Here is a 21,130-nt window from a genome sequence, read left to right as displayed (position 1 = left end):
ACTGTCATAATGATACACACCAGACTGACTTAATTTATAATGAACAAAAATGTAAAAGTAACAAAACTTTCCTGACATTTACTTCTGAGTTGAGAGCAGGGACTAAGTCTCACTCATCTTTGTAACCACTGTACTTCAATCCAAAAGATATTTAATTAGTATTTTTTAAAATTACTGTAGAGCACCTTTAATTTTCAGAATTTTATCATTTTGACCCTACATTCCTCATTTATTATGGACAGGATATCTCATCATGACTACTGTTTCATATGAGAGACACTATTATAGTCCCTGTAACACAAGGTACTCTATTGCTTCATAGTCTACAAATTCCCACACAAATATTTTTCTCCTGTAATTTCAAGATTTCAGTTGTCACATGGCAGAGTAGAATAGCCGAAGTTACAACTCACCAAGCAGTCTTTCAATGTCATCCACAACCACACAACTGAGTTGAGATTTGTACGCATCATCAAAGATCTGGAAGAGAGAAAACCACCATGACGTCACCGTCCTCCACAATAAGGACTAGTCCAAGAAGACTAAATTTGGTTAATTTTTTCCCATTGTTTTGAGACAGGGTCTCACTATCTGCACCAGGCTGATCTTGAACTCACAGAGATTCGCCTGTCTCTGCCTCCTGAATGCTAGGATTAAGAATGTGTGCCATGATGATGCCCAGGTAAATGTTGGTAATTCTTGACCAACACCTAAACAAAGCACAGCGTCACACTAATTGCCCAGACTACAGTGCATTAAGAGATCACATGACCTTAGAACTTAAAGAGCACTTGCGGGAAACGGAGAGCGGTTAAATGACTGGTCAGGACCACACAATAAGATGGTGGTCAAATACAGTCAGTAAATTAATGCAAGCTGCTACGTCCTGCTAACAGAGAGCAGCAGTTTCAAGTGAGACAGAAGAGTCTGGTGATGTCGAAGCTGAAGACCAGTGCCCATGGCCTTCAGGCCAGCCTCTTAGGAATGGTGACAGGTCTGTTCTAGACACTGTAAATGGTACTCAGTGCACCCACCAGTGCCATAAATACAAATTACTCTCTGCATCCAGCCTAATCTCTCTGGTTGATACATAACCTTGGTGAACCATAGTGGCAAAAATGGCCCAGCCTCACCACATAATGCTTTCGGCGGAACGGTATTCCCTGGTTGGTGTCCTTGAACCATAGAAGATTTAGAATTAAGTATAGAAATAAAGTAATCAAACTAATACTAATATTTTTCATACTAAACTTAAATTAACCTGCACATAGTTGGTCCTTGAAGAATCCTTAACAGTTAAGAAAGGCTACCATGGAGAGTTTCCCATGGTCACCATCTTAACTCTGTTCCTGGTTACTTCTTCTGTGGTGTAAAAACCAAACATGTTCCATCTCCATGTATTTAGTCAGATCAGCCCTCCAGTAGAAATGCTTTCTTTTGGTTCACATCCTTCACCCATTAATCACTGTTGTGTAGCAGTTTCCTACCAGATTCAAACACTCAATTCTGTGGGAAGGTTCTTAAGAAAGGAAGGGAGCCAGGCGGGGGGTAGTGGCGCACGCCTTTAATCCCAGCACTCGGGAGGCAGAGGCAGACAGATCCCTGTGAGTTCCAGGCCAGCCTGGTCTACAGAGTGAGATCCAGGAAAGGCACAAAGCTACACAGAGAAACCCTGTCTCGAAAAACAAAACAAACAAAAAACAAAAAACAAAAAACAAAAAAAAAAGAAGGCATAAAAATTGGGGCTGGAGAGATGGCTCAGTGGATAAGAGCACTGATTGCTCTTCCAGAGGTCCTGAGTTCAATCCCCAGCAACCACATGGTGGCTCACAACCATCTATAATGAGATCTGGTGTCCTCTTCTGGCCTACAGACATACATGTAGGCAGAACGCTGTATACATAATAAATAAATAAATCTTTTTTTTAAAAGAAAAAGAAAGGAAGTGAACAACTCAATACAGCCTCAGAAAGTCCCTGAAACTGACCAGATTTGCTAGGCCCCTCCCTCCCTGAAACTGTATGAACAGGAAAGACCACTGTGAATCACTCTCAGGCAAGCCAAGCTGCAAAGTGGACTCTGAGATAAGTCCAGCCTCCAAGGAGCAAAGACCAGCTCAGCTGCCTGAAGAGGCCATCCCAACTGGACCACCTGGAAAGGACACTCTCCAGCCTGCAGAGCTGCTGCAGGCTGTGCAGTGTGCCCCAGGTCCCAGCCCCAGGTCTCCAGCCTGCAGTGCAGTGTGCCCCAGGTCCCAGCCCCAGGTCTCCAGCCTGAAGAGCTGCCTGCAGAGCTGCTGCAGGCTGTGCAGTGTGCCCCAGGTCCCAGCCTGGTGAGCTGTCGCCATGCTGGAGTGGGCTTTGGGGATGCAGTTGTCTTTGAGTTACTGTTGCTCCTGTAAGGAACCCCTTACTTTTCTCCTGTAAATAACCACAATACAACTCATAGGTTGGAGTGTGTGTGTGTGTGTGTGTGTGTGTGTGTGTGTGTGTGTGTGTGTGATGTGCTTGTGTGTTGTCTTCCCAGAAAGAGTCTATCACACAACACTGTTCCACACTGTGTCACAGCCCCACTTAGCCTTTTCTCTTTAGCTACCTGTCTCCCCACTGGAATGAGAAATGTATAAACATATCACCGTGTTCATACCATCTTTAGCACCCAGCACACGGCAGTATTCAGTACCGATGTCTGCTTAGCAGGTTCACTGGTTAAGACAACACAAGCTCCAAGTCCATCTTGTCCTGCACCATTTTTCTTTCTACTTTGTTGGCCCAGCGTTTGCTATACGATGTATATATCGTAGATTCACTGTATTTCCCTATATATTAAACTAGACCGTAAAAACCCAGAAGGCAAGTACTGTTTCATTATCTCTAGATCCTCAGATCAATTAATTTAATGCCAGACCAGAAAAGTAACGAGCGTTTGTTAAAAAAATCAATTAAAATTTGTGTATTGTTTTATATTCAAGCAGAGTATCAAGTAAGTAGTTGGAGTTGTCCGAGTCAGGATAAGAAAACGCTCTCAGCACAGTGGCAGGGGAAATGGCGGCTGGATGGGACTTCCGGGAAGAACGGTAAAGGAAGAACACAAAGGAAGGGCCAATATGGTGGAAATGTCAGCGCCATATTCATTCAGTCACTTCAGTCCCTCAGTCACCAAATGTTTTTAATTCCTATCACGTGTCAAGTGCTCATGGAGCACGCTGGAGAGAGTAATGAGGCAGATGACTGCACCCTGTCGGAAGTTAGAATGGGAAAGGTCCCTGTGACTGTGAAGACGCCTTCCTGAGAGAAGAGCAGTCAGTGTAGGAGTCACCTACATATTACCTACTCGCTGGAGTCTTTGAGAAGCTACAGTGAGCAAGGGTCACCTTCGGAGCCATGGTGCCCACATGTCCTCTGAGTAAGAACAGTGCAGTGTGTTATGGCTTTGAGATTTGGGGGCGCTTCTTACTGCTGCACAACGGAAGCTATCCCAAGTCACATAGGCGTGTAGGGGACAAGGGTGGTCCCCCCCCCAAAAAAAAGACATTTAAGCCAAAATTTAAATAAGGAGGAGAACGTATTATGAGTATACTGAATGTCAGGGTCCAGAGAGAGGAAATGCAGGAAGGCTGTAGGAAGCAATCAGCTGATAAAGTTAAAATGCAGACGTGAGGGTATAATGTGGGCAGAGTGGTGAGTGAGCAGTGAAGCAGAGGAGCTTACGAAGAGCACTGGACACACAACATTTCTCCCAAAGCAAAACAAAACAAAACCCCGGGGTCTCACTATGTAGCCTGGCTGTCCTGGAACTCGCTCTGTAGGCCAGTCAGGCTTTGAACTCAGAGATCATCCTGCATCTGCCTCCTGAGAGCTGGGACTAACGAGATGCACCCCCACTGCCTAGCTTGACCGAGAGGATCTTAAAATTTTCTGTGAGCTAAAAATTTATTGTAAAGGTAATTTTTAAAAAATCCACTCTAGAGTTTTAAACAATGAACTGAAATGTCCATTTTTACATTATAGAAACATTTTCCAGGTTGACGTCAAGAAAAGCAAGAGAAGAGTTAGAGTCTGAGACTGTGGGCCTTCAGGGGAGAAGCGGTGGCTGGGAAGTGAACGTATGGAGAAGAGAGCAGCTACTGCAGGTATCTGGGGGGGGGGGGGGTGCGCGGGGCAGAGAGGAACAACTTAGGGAAGCGTGAGTGTGGCGATGCCGGAGAAACAGGAACCGAAGGATCGGTCTGGGACTGGATGGTGAGCACATCTGAACGGGAAGGGGAGGACTGCTCAGCTAGCCCACCCCATCCTAGCTCAAACAAAGGAAGAGGAGCTTTTTGGGGGACGAAGAGCTGTTCAGTTTCCTGATGGCTACTTTTGGCTTTGAGTTAGTTAGTTCAAGACTACGGGAAGGCCTGGGAGCAGTGGTTCTTTGCTATTTCTGAAGTCTGAATTGGTATTAAAGCCTTTGTCATATTGTGTAAATGCAGGGAATCACTAAAAACAGTGCTTTGCAAAACGGTTTTGAGGCAGGCACATCATTCTGGCACTCAAGCTATGAAATCACAGATTGGAGTGACTGAAACCTGGGGTATCAGGGCCTGGCCAGCTGTTTAAAGTTTACACTATCTCCCCGCACCCCCCCCCCAAATTGGCTCTTCTCCTTTCTCAATGCAATGTGTAATTTACATAGCAAATTTTTTATGTGTGAAGTGCGAGTGTGATGGCGCCCACTTGTAATCCCAACACCTGGGAGGCAGCAAGCTCAGATCTGGGCCTGTCTCAGCTGCATAAGAAAGTCTGAGGCTAGCCTGGGTTATGTGAGGGCCTCTCAAAAGAAAAGAATAGACGGTTTTGTGTCAAGTAGCAGGAACAACTTAGGGACTACCTGGAATTTTAGAAGAAAAATAGCAATGGTATTCATTTAATGTAAAGTATTTTGTACTTTCATTTTTTTTTAAAAAAACAAACAGCTCCCGGTGTAGTAAACGCTACAGAGGTAGGAGCACTCACAGCTGGCCCTGTTAACAATGTCCTCTCCACAACAAGGGCTGTGCCAAAGCCCTCCGACTTGACTAGCTAACCCTGACGCCTCTGCTCTAATCTGAATGTGCGCACATGCCCCCGTTCACTCCCTACACACACAGGCCCTCTATCTGGTCACCAGTCTAACGTGAGGTCTTCCCTCTTCCCCTGGATCCACGATTCATGTGTAGTCTTATCAGAAACTGCTTCCCGGCCCGGGCCCCAGCGGGGCGCTCACTAAGATGAGACTCAGCCTTGACGGGCAAACACAGGAGATCAGCTGCCAGCCTAAATCTAATGAGATATTTACATACCAAGCTGGAAAGTTCTACCATAATTTTATGTAAATCAATTCAAAAGGAGGTGAGATATTGGAAGAAAAGATACAGAAAAACAAAAATCATGCAAAGTGCCCCAGTTAGAATGCCATCACATCTCGCCATCAGTAACAACACAGCGGACGCATGGCGCCTGCTCTGGATCAAATATGCCACCACCCTGGAGCAGTCAGGGGGGCAGAAGCTGCAGCTAGGAGCTATCCCTCACAGACTCCAGAGAGATTAATCTAAGGAATGTGCTCATTCTGGAGTCATCGGGGAGTGTCCTGTAGAGCAGATGAACTGTCAGCAGATAGGCATGGGGTCCAAGGAAATCAGTGGGAAGCCTGAAGAAGGCTGGAAGGAGGAAAAGGAAGGATTGAAGAAGGAAGGACCAGAGGGAAGGACACTATGGGTGTGTGTGGAAATGATGGTATTTGCTCTGAAGGATGAAGATAATCTCTAGAAAACGGACTCCCAGAGTCTGTCCCCAGCCACTGTAAAGCACGCTGCAGCAGCACCTCTCCTCCTTGTAAAGGCAGACAGGACACAGACAGACCTGAGGGTCAGAGAGACAACCAGACCACGGGTAACCCGGGCTCCACCGGGGCATGCTGCAGTGCAAGCACTGAGGCAGGGACAGGGCAGGGACTGGGGCAGGCCGGCTAGGGGGCAGGCCGGCTCGGGGGCAGGGCACTGCAAGTGCTCAAGGCACAGAGCTCACTCAGCCTTGGACTCTCAGACAAGCTAGAGCCACCTGTGAGGGGCGGGGCAGCAGCTGCTTCTCTGGTCTGCCATGAGCGCTCCAGGGAGGATGCCAGCATTATTAGCTCCATGTTAATCCCAGTCTTTCAGAGTCACAAGCCACAGCAAAGTGTGCTCTAAGGAGCTTCTATCCTTCATTTCTATAACCTCTTTAGTGCTCTTCGCTAAGTAAAGCTAAGCTCTCTCTTTCGGTGACGGGAAGGTTCACTTCAATTCTGGAGTAGTTGGCGTGAAGTACCTCAGCCTAGTTAGCAGAAATCTAATGACAGGAGGAAGCTCATGGCTTAGAAAATCCTTAATGCAGTAAATCTGTCAACAATTAGTGGAAAGCATATGCTAATGATATTTGGTAGCATATAAAAATGTAAATGAGCAAATTTCAACTGGCACTATCAGTAATAATCTCTGGTCTCTAAAAAATAATTTGGGAGCAGACCAAGCAAACAGGCTGTGCAGGAAGGTGGACCTCAAGTTTTGGCAAAGCACTAAAGCTTCTTGGATTGACTTTAAAATCCCTTATTTGTTCTCCCTGCTTTTCAAGAAAAAGCCTCACATTTTTCACTATCATGATCCACAGAGAGGGCGTGCTTCTCAGTCTCAAAGCTCTGCTCCTCCTTTCCATGCCCAGCCAAAGACAGTGTGTTCATCCAAAAGCCAAGGGACGTCCACCAGAACTGGAGCACCCACACTGCTCAACTCATACATGCTCAAACTTCACCGCATCAGCTCCATGATATGTTAGGATGTCAACCCAAAACATCCAAATTCTGTTGCTTAGTAACTGCTGTCAGAAGATCCAGTTTCCAGCTCTGCTCTTTGTACGGACTAAAGCATGAAAAGAGGGGGATTAGGCGCCATGACTGTCTGTGCAGACTACAGTTTGCTGTGGATTTACAGTAGGATATTCACAGAAGATTATTTCTTTCTCCAAAAGCTGGTGGGAAGGAAAATTTCTTCAGCTAATTTTCAAACCTTTGAAAATAAGAATAATCATGCTATTAATAGAAGTTCCATAAATTGCCAATGTTTTTTATTTAATTTTGTCTAAAAATTTTAGTAATATCTGGCTTGTCTATTTTATCTCCATACTAAATGTGTACTCAGAAGCATCATGATTAGGTAATTAGTTAAAATCAAATTCTATTGCGCTGTTCCCTTATTTAATGTCATTAACAGCCAGCAAAATAGATACTACAGTATAGATGCAAAAATGGATAAAAGAATTAAAATTTTAGAACAGAATGAAGTTTGGGAAGCAAACATAAAATAGGAGAAAAAAGAAATATCTGCAAATATTTCAAATATCTTGGTGAAGCATATGGCACTCCCCCTCCCCACCCAGAGCGAGAGGATAACGCTTACTAAGTGCTTGACAGTGTTGAGTTGATCCACGCAGAAAGGATTTACTGGAGAAATAACAGAAGCACATGGCAAATTTTAAATGAACTGAGAATAAACTATTTTCATGTGTTTTTGCACCATCATTTTGGGGAAAAAGCAATAGTATAATTATGGCCCTCTTCATAAAAAGTATCTGTTACTATCGGTTATATCCAAGTAATAAAATGATAATAAAGATATTGAATGAACTAATATAGACCACTCCTATTTGACAAAATTAACATATTGTGTTATCTTGGAACTTATAAACTATGATAACTATAGAGTATTTGGACACACACACACACACACACACACACACACACACACACACACACACGCTAGAGATGGAGTACCAGGCCTGGCACGTGCTAAACAGATACTCTACCAGAGGCATTAAAATGTAGCTCAAGAAAGAATTAAATGCCTAACATTTAATTTAAATTAAAAACCTAACAAATTAGAGAAGAAAAATTTCATTAAGCTGGGGCAAAAATCCAAAGAAACTCATCCTTTTCACATTTTTTTCAAGTATGAATTAGCACAACTTTCTGAAGGAATGGGCCATGTAAAATCAGTATTATCTTTATATAAAAGGTTTGATAGCAATACATGTAAAAATCTTCACAAATATTAAGATTTCTTTTTTTCTTTTTTTGCTATGAGAATATGTCTCCTAGAAATGTCAGAGAAGCTAAACCCATCAAGTCTCACCAACATGGCTGCCTAAACCTGACATGAAGAGGGAGGACACCAGAAAACATGCTAAGGTGGAAAGAGAGAAGCCCACAGGGCCTCAGCCCGAGAAGGACTTCAGGCAACCAAGGAATGCTGAGTTTAACAGTCTTCCCCAGAAGAGCACACCAACTGGTTATCCAGTACCAACCAACTGGTCAGTCCTGAAAACATACATACAAACAATATTATATGCACTGAGCAGGTTGTGTTTATATATTGAGGAATACACACACACACACACACACACACACACACACATAACAACAATTAAAGAAAAAAAGCCATGAATTTGAGAGAAAACAAGGGGGTTCGTGGGAGAGGCTGAAGGGAAGAAAGAGAAGGGGGAAATGGTGTAATTTTATTATAATCTGAAAAAATAAAAATTTATAATAAAATATTAATAAATATTGGCAATCCAAATCCTGAAGATTTATCCTAAAGTAATAAGGAGAAACCTGCATAATAATAAGTAAAATCAGCCACTATTATTAAGTACATGTATTATTAAGTACATGTTCTGTCCAAGAAATGCCATGTTACTTTAAATAAATTACTACCTCATTTAATTCTCACACTGCCTCTATGTGGCAATCCTACTGTCTCAGTCTACTGAGTGCTGGGATGGAGGTTATGCACTAGCATGCTCTAAACAGACATTACTTCAAACATGAAAAAAAAAAAAGACTTCAAGGCTTTTAGAGAAAATCACTCAAGGTGACAGAGACCACAGTGTGACAGAGATGGGATTCAAACTCAGGTCTATTTGAATCAAAACCCAAGTATTTAGTCACATGATGTAAATCAACCTAATAAAAAATATGGGGCAGTGATTTCTTTAGTTGGGTAATTATCTATCTATCTATCTATCTATCTATCTATCTATCTATCTATCTATCTATCTATCTATCTATCTGTTTTGAGATAGGGTTTCTCTGTGTCCTGGCTGTCCTCAGTAGACCAGACTGCCCTGGAACTCACAGAGCTCCACCTAGCTCTACCTGCCCAGTGTTAGAATTAAAGGCGTGCACCACCACTGCCCAGTTAGAATATTATTTCCAACTGTGAAAAAAAAACTTGGAAATAACCTAAAACAAAGTGATTTTTAACAATATTTTTATTACTTTTAAATTATGTGTATGTGCCTGGATACACGAATGAAGGTACCTGTGGCGGCCAGAAGCATCAGGTCCCCTTAAAGCTGGAGCCTGGGTTATAGTGGTTGTGAACTGCCTGATGTGGGTGCTGGGAACTGAACTCAGGTCCTCTGCAGTACACACTCTTTTTTCTTTTTAAAAAAACATTTCTTTCTTTCTCTCTCTCTTTCTTTCTTTCTTCTATTTATTTATTTATTTATTTATTTATTATGTATCTGAAAGAGGGTGCCAATCTCATTACAGATGGTTGTGAGCCACCATGTGGGTGCTGGGAATTGAACTCAGGACCTCTGGAAGAGCAGTTGGTGCTCTTAACCTCTGAGCCATCTCTCCAGCCCTGCAGCACACACTCTTAACTTCCCAGAGGGTACTATTTAAATGGGTATTATTCAACCATTAATAACACTGAGATAAGCTGCAGTTATGTTTCATTTATTTATTTATGGTTTTCTTTTCTTTTCTTTTTTTTTTTTTTTTTGAGACAAGGTCTCACTATGTAGACCAGGCTAGTCCCCAACTCATAGAGATCCACCTGCCTCTGCCTCCTAAGTGTTGGGATTAAAATGTAAATACAGATTATTTTCCTTTTTTTTTGGTTTTTCAAGACAGGGTTTCTCCATGTAGCTTTGGTGCCTGTCCTGGAACTCACTCTGAAAACTAGCCTGGCCTTGAACTCACAGAGATCCGCCTGCCTCTGGCTCCCGAGTGCTGGGATTAAAGGTGTGCGCCACCACTGCCCAGCAAGAGGACACTTAAAAGGAAAGAAATGCTTTTTTCAGAATAAAACATCACAAATTATCTGTGGTCTGAAAAGAACGTTAAAACACCCTTTTCCCATCCTCACACTAACATTGTGGGGACAAGAACATGGAGGAGGCAGTTAGAAGGACTGAAGCATGGCCTTTTCACTTCATCTCAGAATCAACCTGGGAGACCTGGAGTGTTCAGAGCAGTTGGAGCCCTCGGGCATTAGTCAGCCAGCCATTAGGTAACAACTCGGAACTGAGTGCTGGCAAAGCTTTAGAGTATTTCTAATGTTTCTGAGACACCAATGGTGCATTATTTTTCTATTCTTAGTTTAGTTAAAGGAAATAATATTCCCCTACTCCAAGGAAAACAAAGTCTAATGTGGATTTATTTATTATTCTGCTGAGGCAGATTTTTTTTTTTTGGCAATTTTAAGAGCACACGGATGATCCAGACAGTGAATCATGAATCAGAACAATTTTGAATAAGCTGGTACGGACTCTTAGTTTTATATTCCATAGCTTTCTGCTCATCTAAAACTCTACCTTAAAAGGCTTCAGCAATTTAAAGATTAAATCATAAGTTATTAAGTCATTAATTTAACCATTTAAGCCTCTAAAATCAGCACATATTACCTTCCCCCCCCCAAGTCAATTTGCAAGAGATTAAAATAATAAAAATGATACTATCTCACACTCACAAGGTGGCTTTGATCTGCAGAAGCCTAAAGTCCTTTTAAAAACTTTACAGAGAAGCAAGGGCCATCCACCCACATCTCAGAGCACTTCTGAGGGAGGAGCCGGCAGCGGCTGGAAAGCAAAGGAGTCAGCTGCCATCTGCACAGGCTACTGATTCTGAACAAGGACAGAAGTAAATGGTTTACGGCAATGTAAATATAACCAGCTTTTCCCCAAGCGCCAAGTTCAGGGACTACCAGTTCCAAGGGTTACCTCAAGTTTCAACACAAGTAGCTTAAGGGTCGCCTTTAGAGGGAAAACACAAGCTTGAAACGGGGGAGTGGGGGGGGGGGAGCTGGAGGAAGAGTTCAAGTGTAAGTACTTGGCTGGCATGTGCCAGGTTCACTCAAACAAAACAAAACAACAGTCAAGGTATGCAAAATTAGAATATCAGCATCAACACAGGCACCAAGTGAAAAGAGACAGGGTTTCTCTGTGTGGCCCTGGCTGTCCTGGAACTCACTCTGTAGACCAGGCTGGCCTCAAACTCACAGAGATCCACTGGTCTCTGCCTCCTGAGTGCTGGGATCAAACACGTTCGCCACCACCACAGCGGCCATTCCAGAGGTCTTCCTCGGTTCTTGCCCGGATACAGGTGAGATGGACCAGATAGTCCCAACTCCACTCTGTGTCACTCTAACTTCACTAATGGCTCAGAGTGGCATTCAGAAAGTGACAGACAATTGGAGAAAGGGAGAAGGGTGAGGAGGGCATTAACTTGAGAATCAGGTTCTTCTTTATCACATGATACACAACCATCCTGTGTAGGGGTTCTTGAGAAAAAGCTTCAATAGACATTTTAATTTCTGTTCTTTTCCAAACTATAGTCAACTTAATTGAACCTCAACAGTTTGGCTTTGTATGTTGATAAAGAACTAAAGAAACAAAACAGAAAAGAATTTATTCCACTCTACCTGACCCTCTTAAGTGATCTTTCTTTAATCAAATTGATATAGACAAGAGGTGAAAATCACTGTTGATACGTACTAAGACAGTAAAATTTGGAAGGCAAAGAAACTCTCAACACACATGCACCACAAAGCTGGAGAATCTGAAATGGTCATCATCTGCTCTCAAGTTCTGCTGACAGTTCTGTTTGAGGCCAGAGTTGTTATGGTTTTGTACGCATGTGTATATAGGTACGTGTACGTGTGAACATATGTACACACTCATCTGAGACTAGAAATTAAAATGAAAATCAAGATCTTGATACCTTCTTCATGGCCTGACACTTGGCCGTCTCAGAGAAGCCAATCATCTTATCCGGGGAGCAGATCTTGATGAAGGGGAAGTTGGATTCCTCTGCAATCTTTGCAGCTAGGGCAGTCTTCCCGCTGTGCGGAGGGCCTGCATGAAAAGACAGGTGGAGGGAAAAAGGCAGCCTAAGCACAGAGCATCAAACAAGTTCAAACTTTTCTCCACAAGGCTCTGAGGCCTCAACTAGTTGCTCATTAACATTTCCTGACAGTTTCACAGCAGACATGTTTCCTTTTATTTATTAGCAACTAAACTTAATGAACTGATTAGCATTTCTCAAAAGGACGGTGAAATGCATGCCTTCCTGCTTTCTCACATACCCTTAATCTTCCAACCTTCTGACTAAGCAAGAACACAAGGATTTTGCTTCTGAAAGAAAGAAAATGTATCCAAATGCATATCAGTATGTGAATTATTAGTTGTATCAAATATTTTTCTCTCTTGGTAACAAAAATACAGCTTTCTTAGATGATACTGATGCAGGGGAAAACTGCTTTATTAGAAACAAAAGTGTCATAAGGCTGGAATGCTGAAGACTCATTTGTTCTCACAAAGGCAATCAAATCCATAGTCACCTGCAATTAGACACACACCACCACCTCTTCTGTGTATTGGAAGACATGTCCTTCCTTCTAGTCATAACCACATTTCCAACGGCATTTAAATAAGTTTTGCAGATCTGAAAGCTCGATAAATAAGCCAAAACTCTCTTTCTGGATTTCATACTTCTCAACCTGACCCCTTCATTTCTCTCTAGAGTGGAACTTCCCTACGTATCTCCCCGGCGGCTTGACCTTCCATCTCTCAGCCATCCTCACCCAGATGTTGGGCCGCCATCACATGGCCAGACTCCTATCAAGGTCACCAACTCCACACAGGTATTCTGGCCTGTGAGGAGCGTGCAGCTCCTCTGTCCTGAAGCGCCTTTCTTGGCTTCCTGACAGCACACCCTCTCCCTTCTTCCTCCCCTCCATTATTCTTAGTCTCCCTTGTCATTTTTTCCTGCTCTATTTAGTCCCGAACTGTTAACGAGTCTCAGATAAAAGTTCCAGACCCTGTCTGCATCTCATCCACCCCTTTCTTTAAGGACTGTCTCCACTCCTGTGACTACAAGGGCAGATCCCGATCTCGGGCAGTCATACTGCTCCCATGAGCTTCAGACCTGCAAATCAAATAAGCTAGTCAACACTGCTAATCACATCATCCTACAGGAACCTGGAATTCAGCTGCTCCAGAGTGAGTTCGTGAGCTTTCTTTTCTCTGCCAGAGTTCTCTGATGAACAGCCCCGCTGTGACCAGGCTGGGGGTCATGTTTGACACTTTGCCCATATTTATTTATCTTTTTGTTTTTTATTTTCATGTTATTTTATTTTATTTTTTTGCTTTTCGAGACAGGGTTTCTCTGTGTAGCCCTGGCTGTCCTGGAACTCACTCTGTTGACCAGGCTGGCCTAGAGATCCTCCAGCCTCTGTCTACTGAGCGCTGGGATTAAAGGCATGCACCGCCGCCGCCACCACTTGGCTTACGTTTTTATTTTTAAAAGACTTATTTTCTTTTAAAAATTTGTGTGTGTGTGTGTGTGTGTGTGTGTGTGTGTGTGTGTGTGTGTGTGTGTGTGCAGTGTGTCTGAAGAGGCCAGAAGAGGATGTCAGATCTGGAGGTGGAGTTACAGCCTGTTGTGAGATGCCTGTCACTGGGTTGGGTACTGAACTCAGATTATCTGCAAAGCAGTAAGCAGCCATAACTACTGAGCCACCTCTCCAGCACCCTGCCAATATTTAATCTAACCAGGATGTCTATGCTTCTGTTTCCCTGTGTCTGACAGGGGGATAAAAACAGTACCTATGTCTAGGTGTGGTGGAACACACTTTTAACCTGGCACTCAAGAGACAGAGGTAGGCAGATCAAGGCCAGCCTGGTCTATAGACAGAGTTCCTGGATAGCCAGGGCTACCCAGAGAAACCCTGTCTTGAAAAACTAATAATAATAATAATAATAATAATAATAATAATAATAATAATAACAAACAGCATCTGCACTCACAGGCCTGAGGTGAGGCCTAGGAGACAGTGCCTGTGAAGTACTGATGGACTAGCTGGCAAGTAGAAAGGACCAAAAGAAAATGTAATGATAACTCTCATCAGCATTTAGTCTACCTCCTTCATATTTCTCAGATGCTTCCGTTACCACGCTGCTTCCACCCACAGGCAGTCCTCACTAGGCCAAGTCACCTGCTTCTACCCAGTAGCTTTCTGCAACTTTTGCTGCTCCTATCCATTTCCCATCATCATAAAGCAGCCACGGTTATGTTTTCAAAATACAAATCTGCTTATGTGACTTCACTGCTAAAAAGCTTCCAAGTGGCTGCCCAGCGCTCCTAAGACATGATCGAAATCTTTTCTTTTTTCCCCTCTGCTGCTGGAGATCGAACTCAAGGCTCCCCACACACCAAGCAAGCACACACTCACTGAGCTACAACCAGCCCTAGGTAGGACAGGTCTTTAAGCTATCCAGTTCAATTTTGTTATTATTATGATGATGATGATGATGATGATGATGATGATGATGATGATGTGAATGTGTATGTCTGCATGCCATGGCATGCCTGTGGAGGTCGGAGGACAAATCGGCAAAGCAGTTATCTTCTTCCTGTGGGCTCTGGTGACACCAAACTCGCACAGCATGCAGCCCTGCAAGTCATTTCACCGGCCCCTTCCATCTACGTCGTCAATCCTAGTTTAGCTAATCTTTCTGCTTCTAGGTCTTTCCTGCCAAGGGACTGTCCACATGCAGGTCTCTTTTGGTAGACTATCTTCTCAGTTCTTTGGCCTGGCTAGCCTCCACGAATCCTTTGGCTCTTGACTCACCATGCTTCTTTCAGAAGCCTTCCCCTCAGACCTTAGACGGAGCGAGGCTCCCCTGTCATCTGGCCTCACTGGACTTTTCTGCTGTCAAACTAATGTTAAGCTAACTGGTTGCAAATGGCAAGTCCTTCCCTTTGTTGACTTGATAAAATACGAAGCATCACTCAAGGCCTAAATGAAGCATCACCTCCAGCTCTCTGACCACTCCTGGGCAAAGCAACTTGTACCCCCATGCACCTTTGCACGTGTATGCTAAAATTAGGGATTTCTTTCTTTCTTGTCTTTTTTTGGGAGGTGGGGGGGGGGGGCAGTTCAAGACAAGGTTTCTCTGTGTAGCCCTGGCTGTCCTGAAACTCACTCTGGCTGGCCTGGAACTCACAGATATCTGCCTGCCTCTGCCTCCTGAGAGCTGGGATTAAAGGTGTGCACCACACTGTCCTGCAGGGTTTCTTTCTTTACAAGCTTTCTCTATGCCAAGACTGATGCTTGGGACTGTCCTTGTCTCCACATCACAAGTTCCTGCACTGAGCTATGCAGTCTCTAGGACAGTTAAGTCCTAGAGAAGTACATTCTTGTGAGAAAACTCGCTGCAGTCATGTGTCTGTGACATTCTACTCCCCTATTTCAATCTGCCCAACATGGGCACATAGGCTATTTGCCTATCATGAACGAAGCTTAGAACTGAAAATCATTTACCTTTCTGAAAGGTATGGAATAGCTTTTTAAAACAAATGCTGCCTTCTCTGTATTTTTCAAACCTTTAAGGCCATCGCATCATCCTCCTTACCTTCCAGAAGGACGCTAACCAGTGGGGTCCGGTCACTGTTTTTAGTCTGCTGGACCAGCAGCTCTCCGTCATCCAGGACACGGGTCACGGGGTCGCCCCACTTGATGATTCCATTCATAATGTAACTTGCATAGTCCTCTTGGTTCGTGCCAAATGCCTATGGAGGCAGAGGGAAGGATAGAGTATTTCAGTCTTTAGTACTGAAACTAAACACTCTCATCTCTTTTTGTCTCTGTCACTGTGCTGTTTGGGTCACACAACCCATTCCTTGCCATGTCCTCTTGGCAGACATTTTGGATTAAATGATTTCTGACCAAGAAACAAAAACTGTCTCATTCTCCAATGCATTGGATAAAAACTGGCAATAAAATCAAGTCTAACTCCACGAAGACTTTGGAGAAGGACCAAGCTGAGGCTTGAGACTGAGCACAGTGGTAGGGAGCTCAGGTAGCCCATGTAAATCCCTCTGCACTGTGGAGGCAGAGGCAGGCAGATCTCTGAGTTGGGTGTTGGGAACTGAACTCAGGTTCTCTGTAACACTTAACCATTGAGCCATCTTTCCAGCTCCCAAGGGTTCATTTTCCATGTCATAGAGGCTGACATGGAAAGGAAGGATTGAATTTAGGTTTCCGTAGCTTGAGGTTATGTAAAAATCTATAAAGTTCAATATGAAGAACTAAGAAATAGAAAGTCTCAAAACTGAAAGGGCTGCTTTGTGAGAAGGTAAGATCTCTGTTACAGGAAGTATTGGTCAAAGACCGAGCAATCAGTGTTCACTGATTGCTATAGTAAGATTTTCGCATGTGTAAACAGGTCCTGAAGCACAGGGTAGAAAGGCATCTTCCCTCTTCCATAGCAGCCGTCATCACTCGGGGGGCCACACCCACTCGGGGGCCACACCCACTCGGGGGCCACACCCACTCGGGGGCCACACCCACTCGGGGGCCACACCCACTCGGGGGGCCACACCCACTCGGGGGGCCACACCCACTCGGGGGGCCACACTCAACACTGCATACTCACTGGTTTGATGTCGTTCTCCAAAGAAGCCAGGAAGTCTCCCCTTGTCACCTGCAGACTCTCTGCTTTCTCCATGTCTACCTCCACTTTCGTACTGGCCTGAGAAGAAATAAAACAAAACCAAAGAGTTCAGAAAACTTAGCAGTATTCCCAGTTTCTGAATAGAGGAGTTAAAAGAATATTTTCACATATGAAATTCTCAAATACCTGCAAATCACATATGTTAAAGAGGTTAATAGCTGGGATATATACCGCTCCTAAAACCCAATAACAAAAACTAGGTACTTGAACAGACATTTTCTCCAAGGAACAGAGACAATGATGGTCAACCTTGGCCAAACATCAGTGTGTCCTCTAGAGCCTTCCCAGACATATTGTGACTGTCAACAGCACATTAAAAGATGGCCAACACCACTAATTCTTAGAGAAGTACACAAAGTGAAGTGTGGTGCACACCAGTAATCAGGAGGTTAAGGTAAGAAGGTGGAGAAACTAGACTGCTGGGTTGTTGATAGGAATGTAAAACACAAAAGCTCCTCACAAAAATAACACCAGGACTGAGGCCAGGCATGGTGGTTCATCCCTTTGACCTCAGCACTGGGAGGCAGAGCAGGAGGATCTCTGAGTTTGAGGCCAGCCTGGTCTACAGAGAGAGTTCCAGGACAGCCAGAGATATACAAAGAGACCCTGTCTCAGGGAAAAAAGAGGGCGGGGGGGGGGGGGGGGGGGGGGGTGGGGAGGAAGGAAGGAAGGAAGGAAGGAAGGAAACTGGATTGCCTATAATCTAACCATGTCTCCTTTGATATATACCCCAGAGAGCAGAAATTGGGTCTTAGGCATTTTACAGCCATGTTTGTTCACAAGGGCATGGAAGGGGGCAGTTGAGGTGAGGAAGCAGCCCAGATGTTCACCGAAAGATGAACGGACAAGCAGACATGTTATGGACACCCAGGAGAGTATTATTCAGTCTTAGAAAGAAGGAAATCTGAGCATCACACAACACAGATGACTTGAAGACATTGTGTTGATGGAGGCAAGCCAGTCACAAAAAGACACACACTGTATGACTCTACTTGAATGACATAGGGTACTCAAGGTCCTACAGAAAACAGAGCTATAGTTACCTAGGATGGGAGGAGATGGTTACTTTTTTAATAGATACAAAGTTTCAGACTTACAAGATGAAAAGAGTTCTGAATGTGGGTGGTAGTGATGACTACATATTATGAATGTGTTTAATATCACTAAAATGTACAATTATAACAGTTAAGGCTACATCTACTTTAACATAACAAAGAAATACTCAGGGACAATGATGTCCAGCCTTGGCTGTGTATCAGGATGTCCCCTAGGGTCTTTCCAGACATGCAGATGCCAGCAGCTCCACCTTGAAGGACGCTGAACAGCTCAGTGGAGGGCCCAGGCACCTCTCGTTTTAGAAAGTGCCATAGATGACTCCGGTACTGAGCTGAGTTTAAGAACCATGAGTTACTCCAGGAGACTAAGAACTTAAAACTCTGATTTGTACTCAAGAACCTACGTGCCAGCCCCAAATACTCTGCTCCCTGCACCTGGAGCTCACACTCGCACATCTGGAGAAGCATCAAGGCCTCTATCAGCACTTGGAGCTGCCTGGACCTGATGAGTGATTAAGATAGCAACACATTTTTTTTTCTTTTTAATGTGACTGGGCGCACTCCCAATAGCACAAAGCAAGAGAACTTCATTTTTAAATTGATATCACGGCTTTTTAAAAAAGGCATCTTAAAAACAGTGACTATAAAACAAGACTATGTTAGGCACACATCAACCTTCCATGGATATTATAAAATATGACTCATGTTCCTTTAGGAACAGACTGCTGAGACATAAAAAAGAAAAAGAAAAAAGTAAAAGAAAAAAAATAGACATTTAAAACGGAAAACTCAGCCTTGAGGGATAAAAAGAACTATGTCAGGAAACTGGATCAGGATGGCAAACAGAACACATGCATTTGTTTCCTTTTCTGCTCCAAATCCCAGCAAGTTTCAGCAGCAGGAAAGATGAAAAATCATGACAAATCTGCCATTCACCGGAACAGTCTTCGGAGCAGAGGACAGAGAAACTGATTAACACAGAAGAGACGACAAAAGGGAGGGAATTTTCCCCAGCTGGAGAAAGGTGTGTCTTTGCAGTTCAATGAGTGCTGATCGGGATCAATAGAAAGAAATCCAGCCTGTCTAGACACACTGGGGCAAACCCACTGAACATCAAAGAAGAAGGTGAAGTCCCAGAGCCTTTCTGAGAAACAAAAACAAGCCCGTAAACGTGGACTAGAACCGGAATGATGGTTCTGGCTGGCAGTATCAGGAGACAATGAAACCAGTAGTCACACACACAACTAGACAGCCACTCTAGAAAACAGTTCTCTTACTGTACCAGGAGACACAGATGAGCACTGTTCAACAGCATTTTTAAATAGCCACAGCCAGAAATAATTTAATGTTAAATAAATTATTAGCTCATTCATTCAATATATTTATCAAGTGCCCCAAAAAATAAAAAATAAAGCATGAAATAGTATGTGCATGTTCTCTGGCCTCATGGCTTGTACAGGCTGGCCTCAAACTCCTGGGCCCAAATGGACTTCCTATCGCTGTCTTCTACAGAAATTCACTATCATGCCCAGTCTAGCTAGCTTGTATGTGGTAGTTTACTAGACTACTGGACATCAGTCCAAAATAATGGAGGGACCTTACAAGTGCTAACATGCAATGCTTTCCAAAATATACTGGAGAATGAAAAATAAAAATCTCAGTACAATTATACTTATGCCCCTTTCTAGAAAGTATGTGTGTCTATGAATACAAATGTGGAGAAAGCAAGTAGCAAAGGTATATCTCAAATGCTGGCTAGCTCTAGAAAGGGGAAGGGAAGGGATGTTTGAGCGATTCTCATTTTCCCTGTATATCTGGCATCCTTGAATTCTTAATACCTTAAAACCTCTAAAAAGAGGTTTATTGATCTCGGTTTAGGATGCTGAAAGTCTAAACAACATGGCTTAGGCTCTGGCAAGGGCCCTGGAGTAAGGGCATGTGTAGGAGAAAGAATTCCCATCTCCAAGCAAGAGGCCAGAGGGCTTGCTTTTCTAAGAACCCTCTCTTGAGCACTAACAGGGCCCATGGAGTGATACTTCAGTTTTTCCTAAAGACAGTACTCACAGGGACCTAGCACCTAAAGAGACAGAGGCAGGAGGCTCTAGAGTTTGAGGCCAGCCTGATCTACTGAGACCTTGCCTAAAAACACAGATACAAGTGATTAGCAGAGGCCTTGAGTGTAAGGGGATGGAGAGGGTGGTTCCCACACTGGCACACTAGTGTTTATTTCAAAACTGCTAGTAAGAGATTCTGAATGTTCCCCAAACCAAGAAGTGTGTGAGTATGCCAGTTATTCCAAACTATTCATTATATATTGCATATATGCATTAAAATAAGCCTACATATATGGCTAATTGTTATATGTCAATTATAATTTTTTTTTGAAATTTAAGCTGGATATTGTAGCTTGTATGTGCAATCCCAGCACTTGGGAGGCTGGGGCAGGAGGAGGGAGTTCTGGGCCAGCCTGGACTACACAGTGAAGACAGTCAGGGCTACACAGAAGTCTGAGTCAACATCAACAGACAATTATAATGAACTAAGATGGCTAGGAGTGGGGGAGGAGAATAAAGTGTTTCTAGGCACTCTGGGAATTTTTAAAGTCACCTAACTGTAAATAATATTCTAGTGCTGAATTATTCTGCTTGGTCATTAATGTTGGGTTTTTCCCAGTTAACACCTACTATTTTATCAATATCAACACAATTTTATTTTAAAACTCAATTCTGAACTTCTACACATTCAAAAGACCTTTTTCCCCCATTTGGTTGAGTTAATAAGCTATTTTCGGCATTTTATTTGTATCAGCTAATCAATACAGAAGCAGCAACACCTACCAGCTTAGACACGAACTCATAAGCTCGTATTTCAACACCAGCAAATATCAAGTGGTCACCCTTACGCTTTGTAACCTTCTAAACCTGACCTTTCCAGGCTCTTATCATTCCTCCGAAATTAAGGAAGAATGACTTTAATCAGCCAACAGGTCTACGGAAAAGAAGAAGTAATTTTATTGAAGTTCACAAACACAGCTCCCAGAGTTGCTCCAGCTGTAACTCCTGCATTATTCCTTTCAACAGATCAGGGAAGAAATTTGGGTTATGAGTCTTCTCTACCTGAAGCCGAAATTCCTCTCAACATAAAAACAACCGAATGTCACGTGAGGTTCAGCTGACCACGAACACAGGCTCAAGTATAATGACACAAACACCAGGTAGT

The 21,130-nt window shown here is 43.4% G+C and overlaps 1 protein-coding gene across 1 annotated transcript in view; it reads right to left on the bottom strand.

Annotated features, from left to right (window-relative positions):
- The window catches only part of Nsf (N-ethylmaleimide sensitive factor, vesicle fusing ATPase), a 144,809-nt gene that overhangs the window by 26,540 nt on the left and 97,139 nt on the right, over positions 1 to 21,130 (bottom strand). Inside the window, exons 13-16 of the mRNA XM_052755675.1 lie at positions 16,779 to 16,874; positions 15,756 to 15,912; positions 12,061 to 12,194; positions 414 to 480 (exon numbers count right to left, since the gene is read on the bottom strand). Coding sequence (XP_052611635.1) covers positions 414 to 480; positions 12,061 to 12,194; positions 15,756 to 15,912; positions 16,779 to 16,874 — 454 coding nt within the window. The remainder of the gene's footprint in view (positions 1 to 413; positions 481 to 12,060; positions 12,195 to 15,755; positions 15,913 to 16,778; positions 16,875 to 21,130) is intronic.

The sequence above is a fragment of the Peromyscus californicus genome, unplaced genomic scaffold (genome assembly GCF_007827085.1).
Source record: "Peromyscus californicus insignis strain IS unplaced genomic scaffold, ASM782708v3 Scaffold_3__1_contigs__length_106647218, whole genome shotgun sequence".
In the NCBI taxonomy this organism is placed as follows: domain Eukaryota; kingdom Metazoa; phylum Chordata; class Mammalia; order Rodentia; family Cricetidae; genus Peromyscus; species Peromyscus californicus.
The sequence above is the reverse complement of the archived record's forward strand: the minus strand, read 5'-3'. Positions and strand labels throughout refer to the sequence as shown.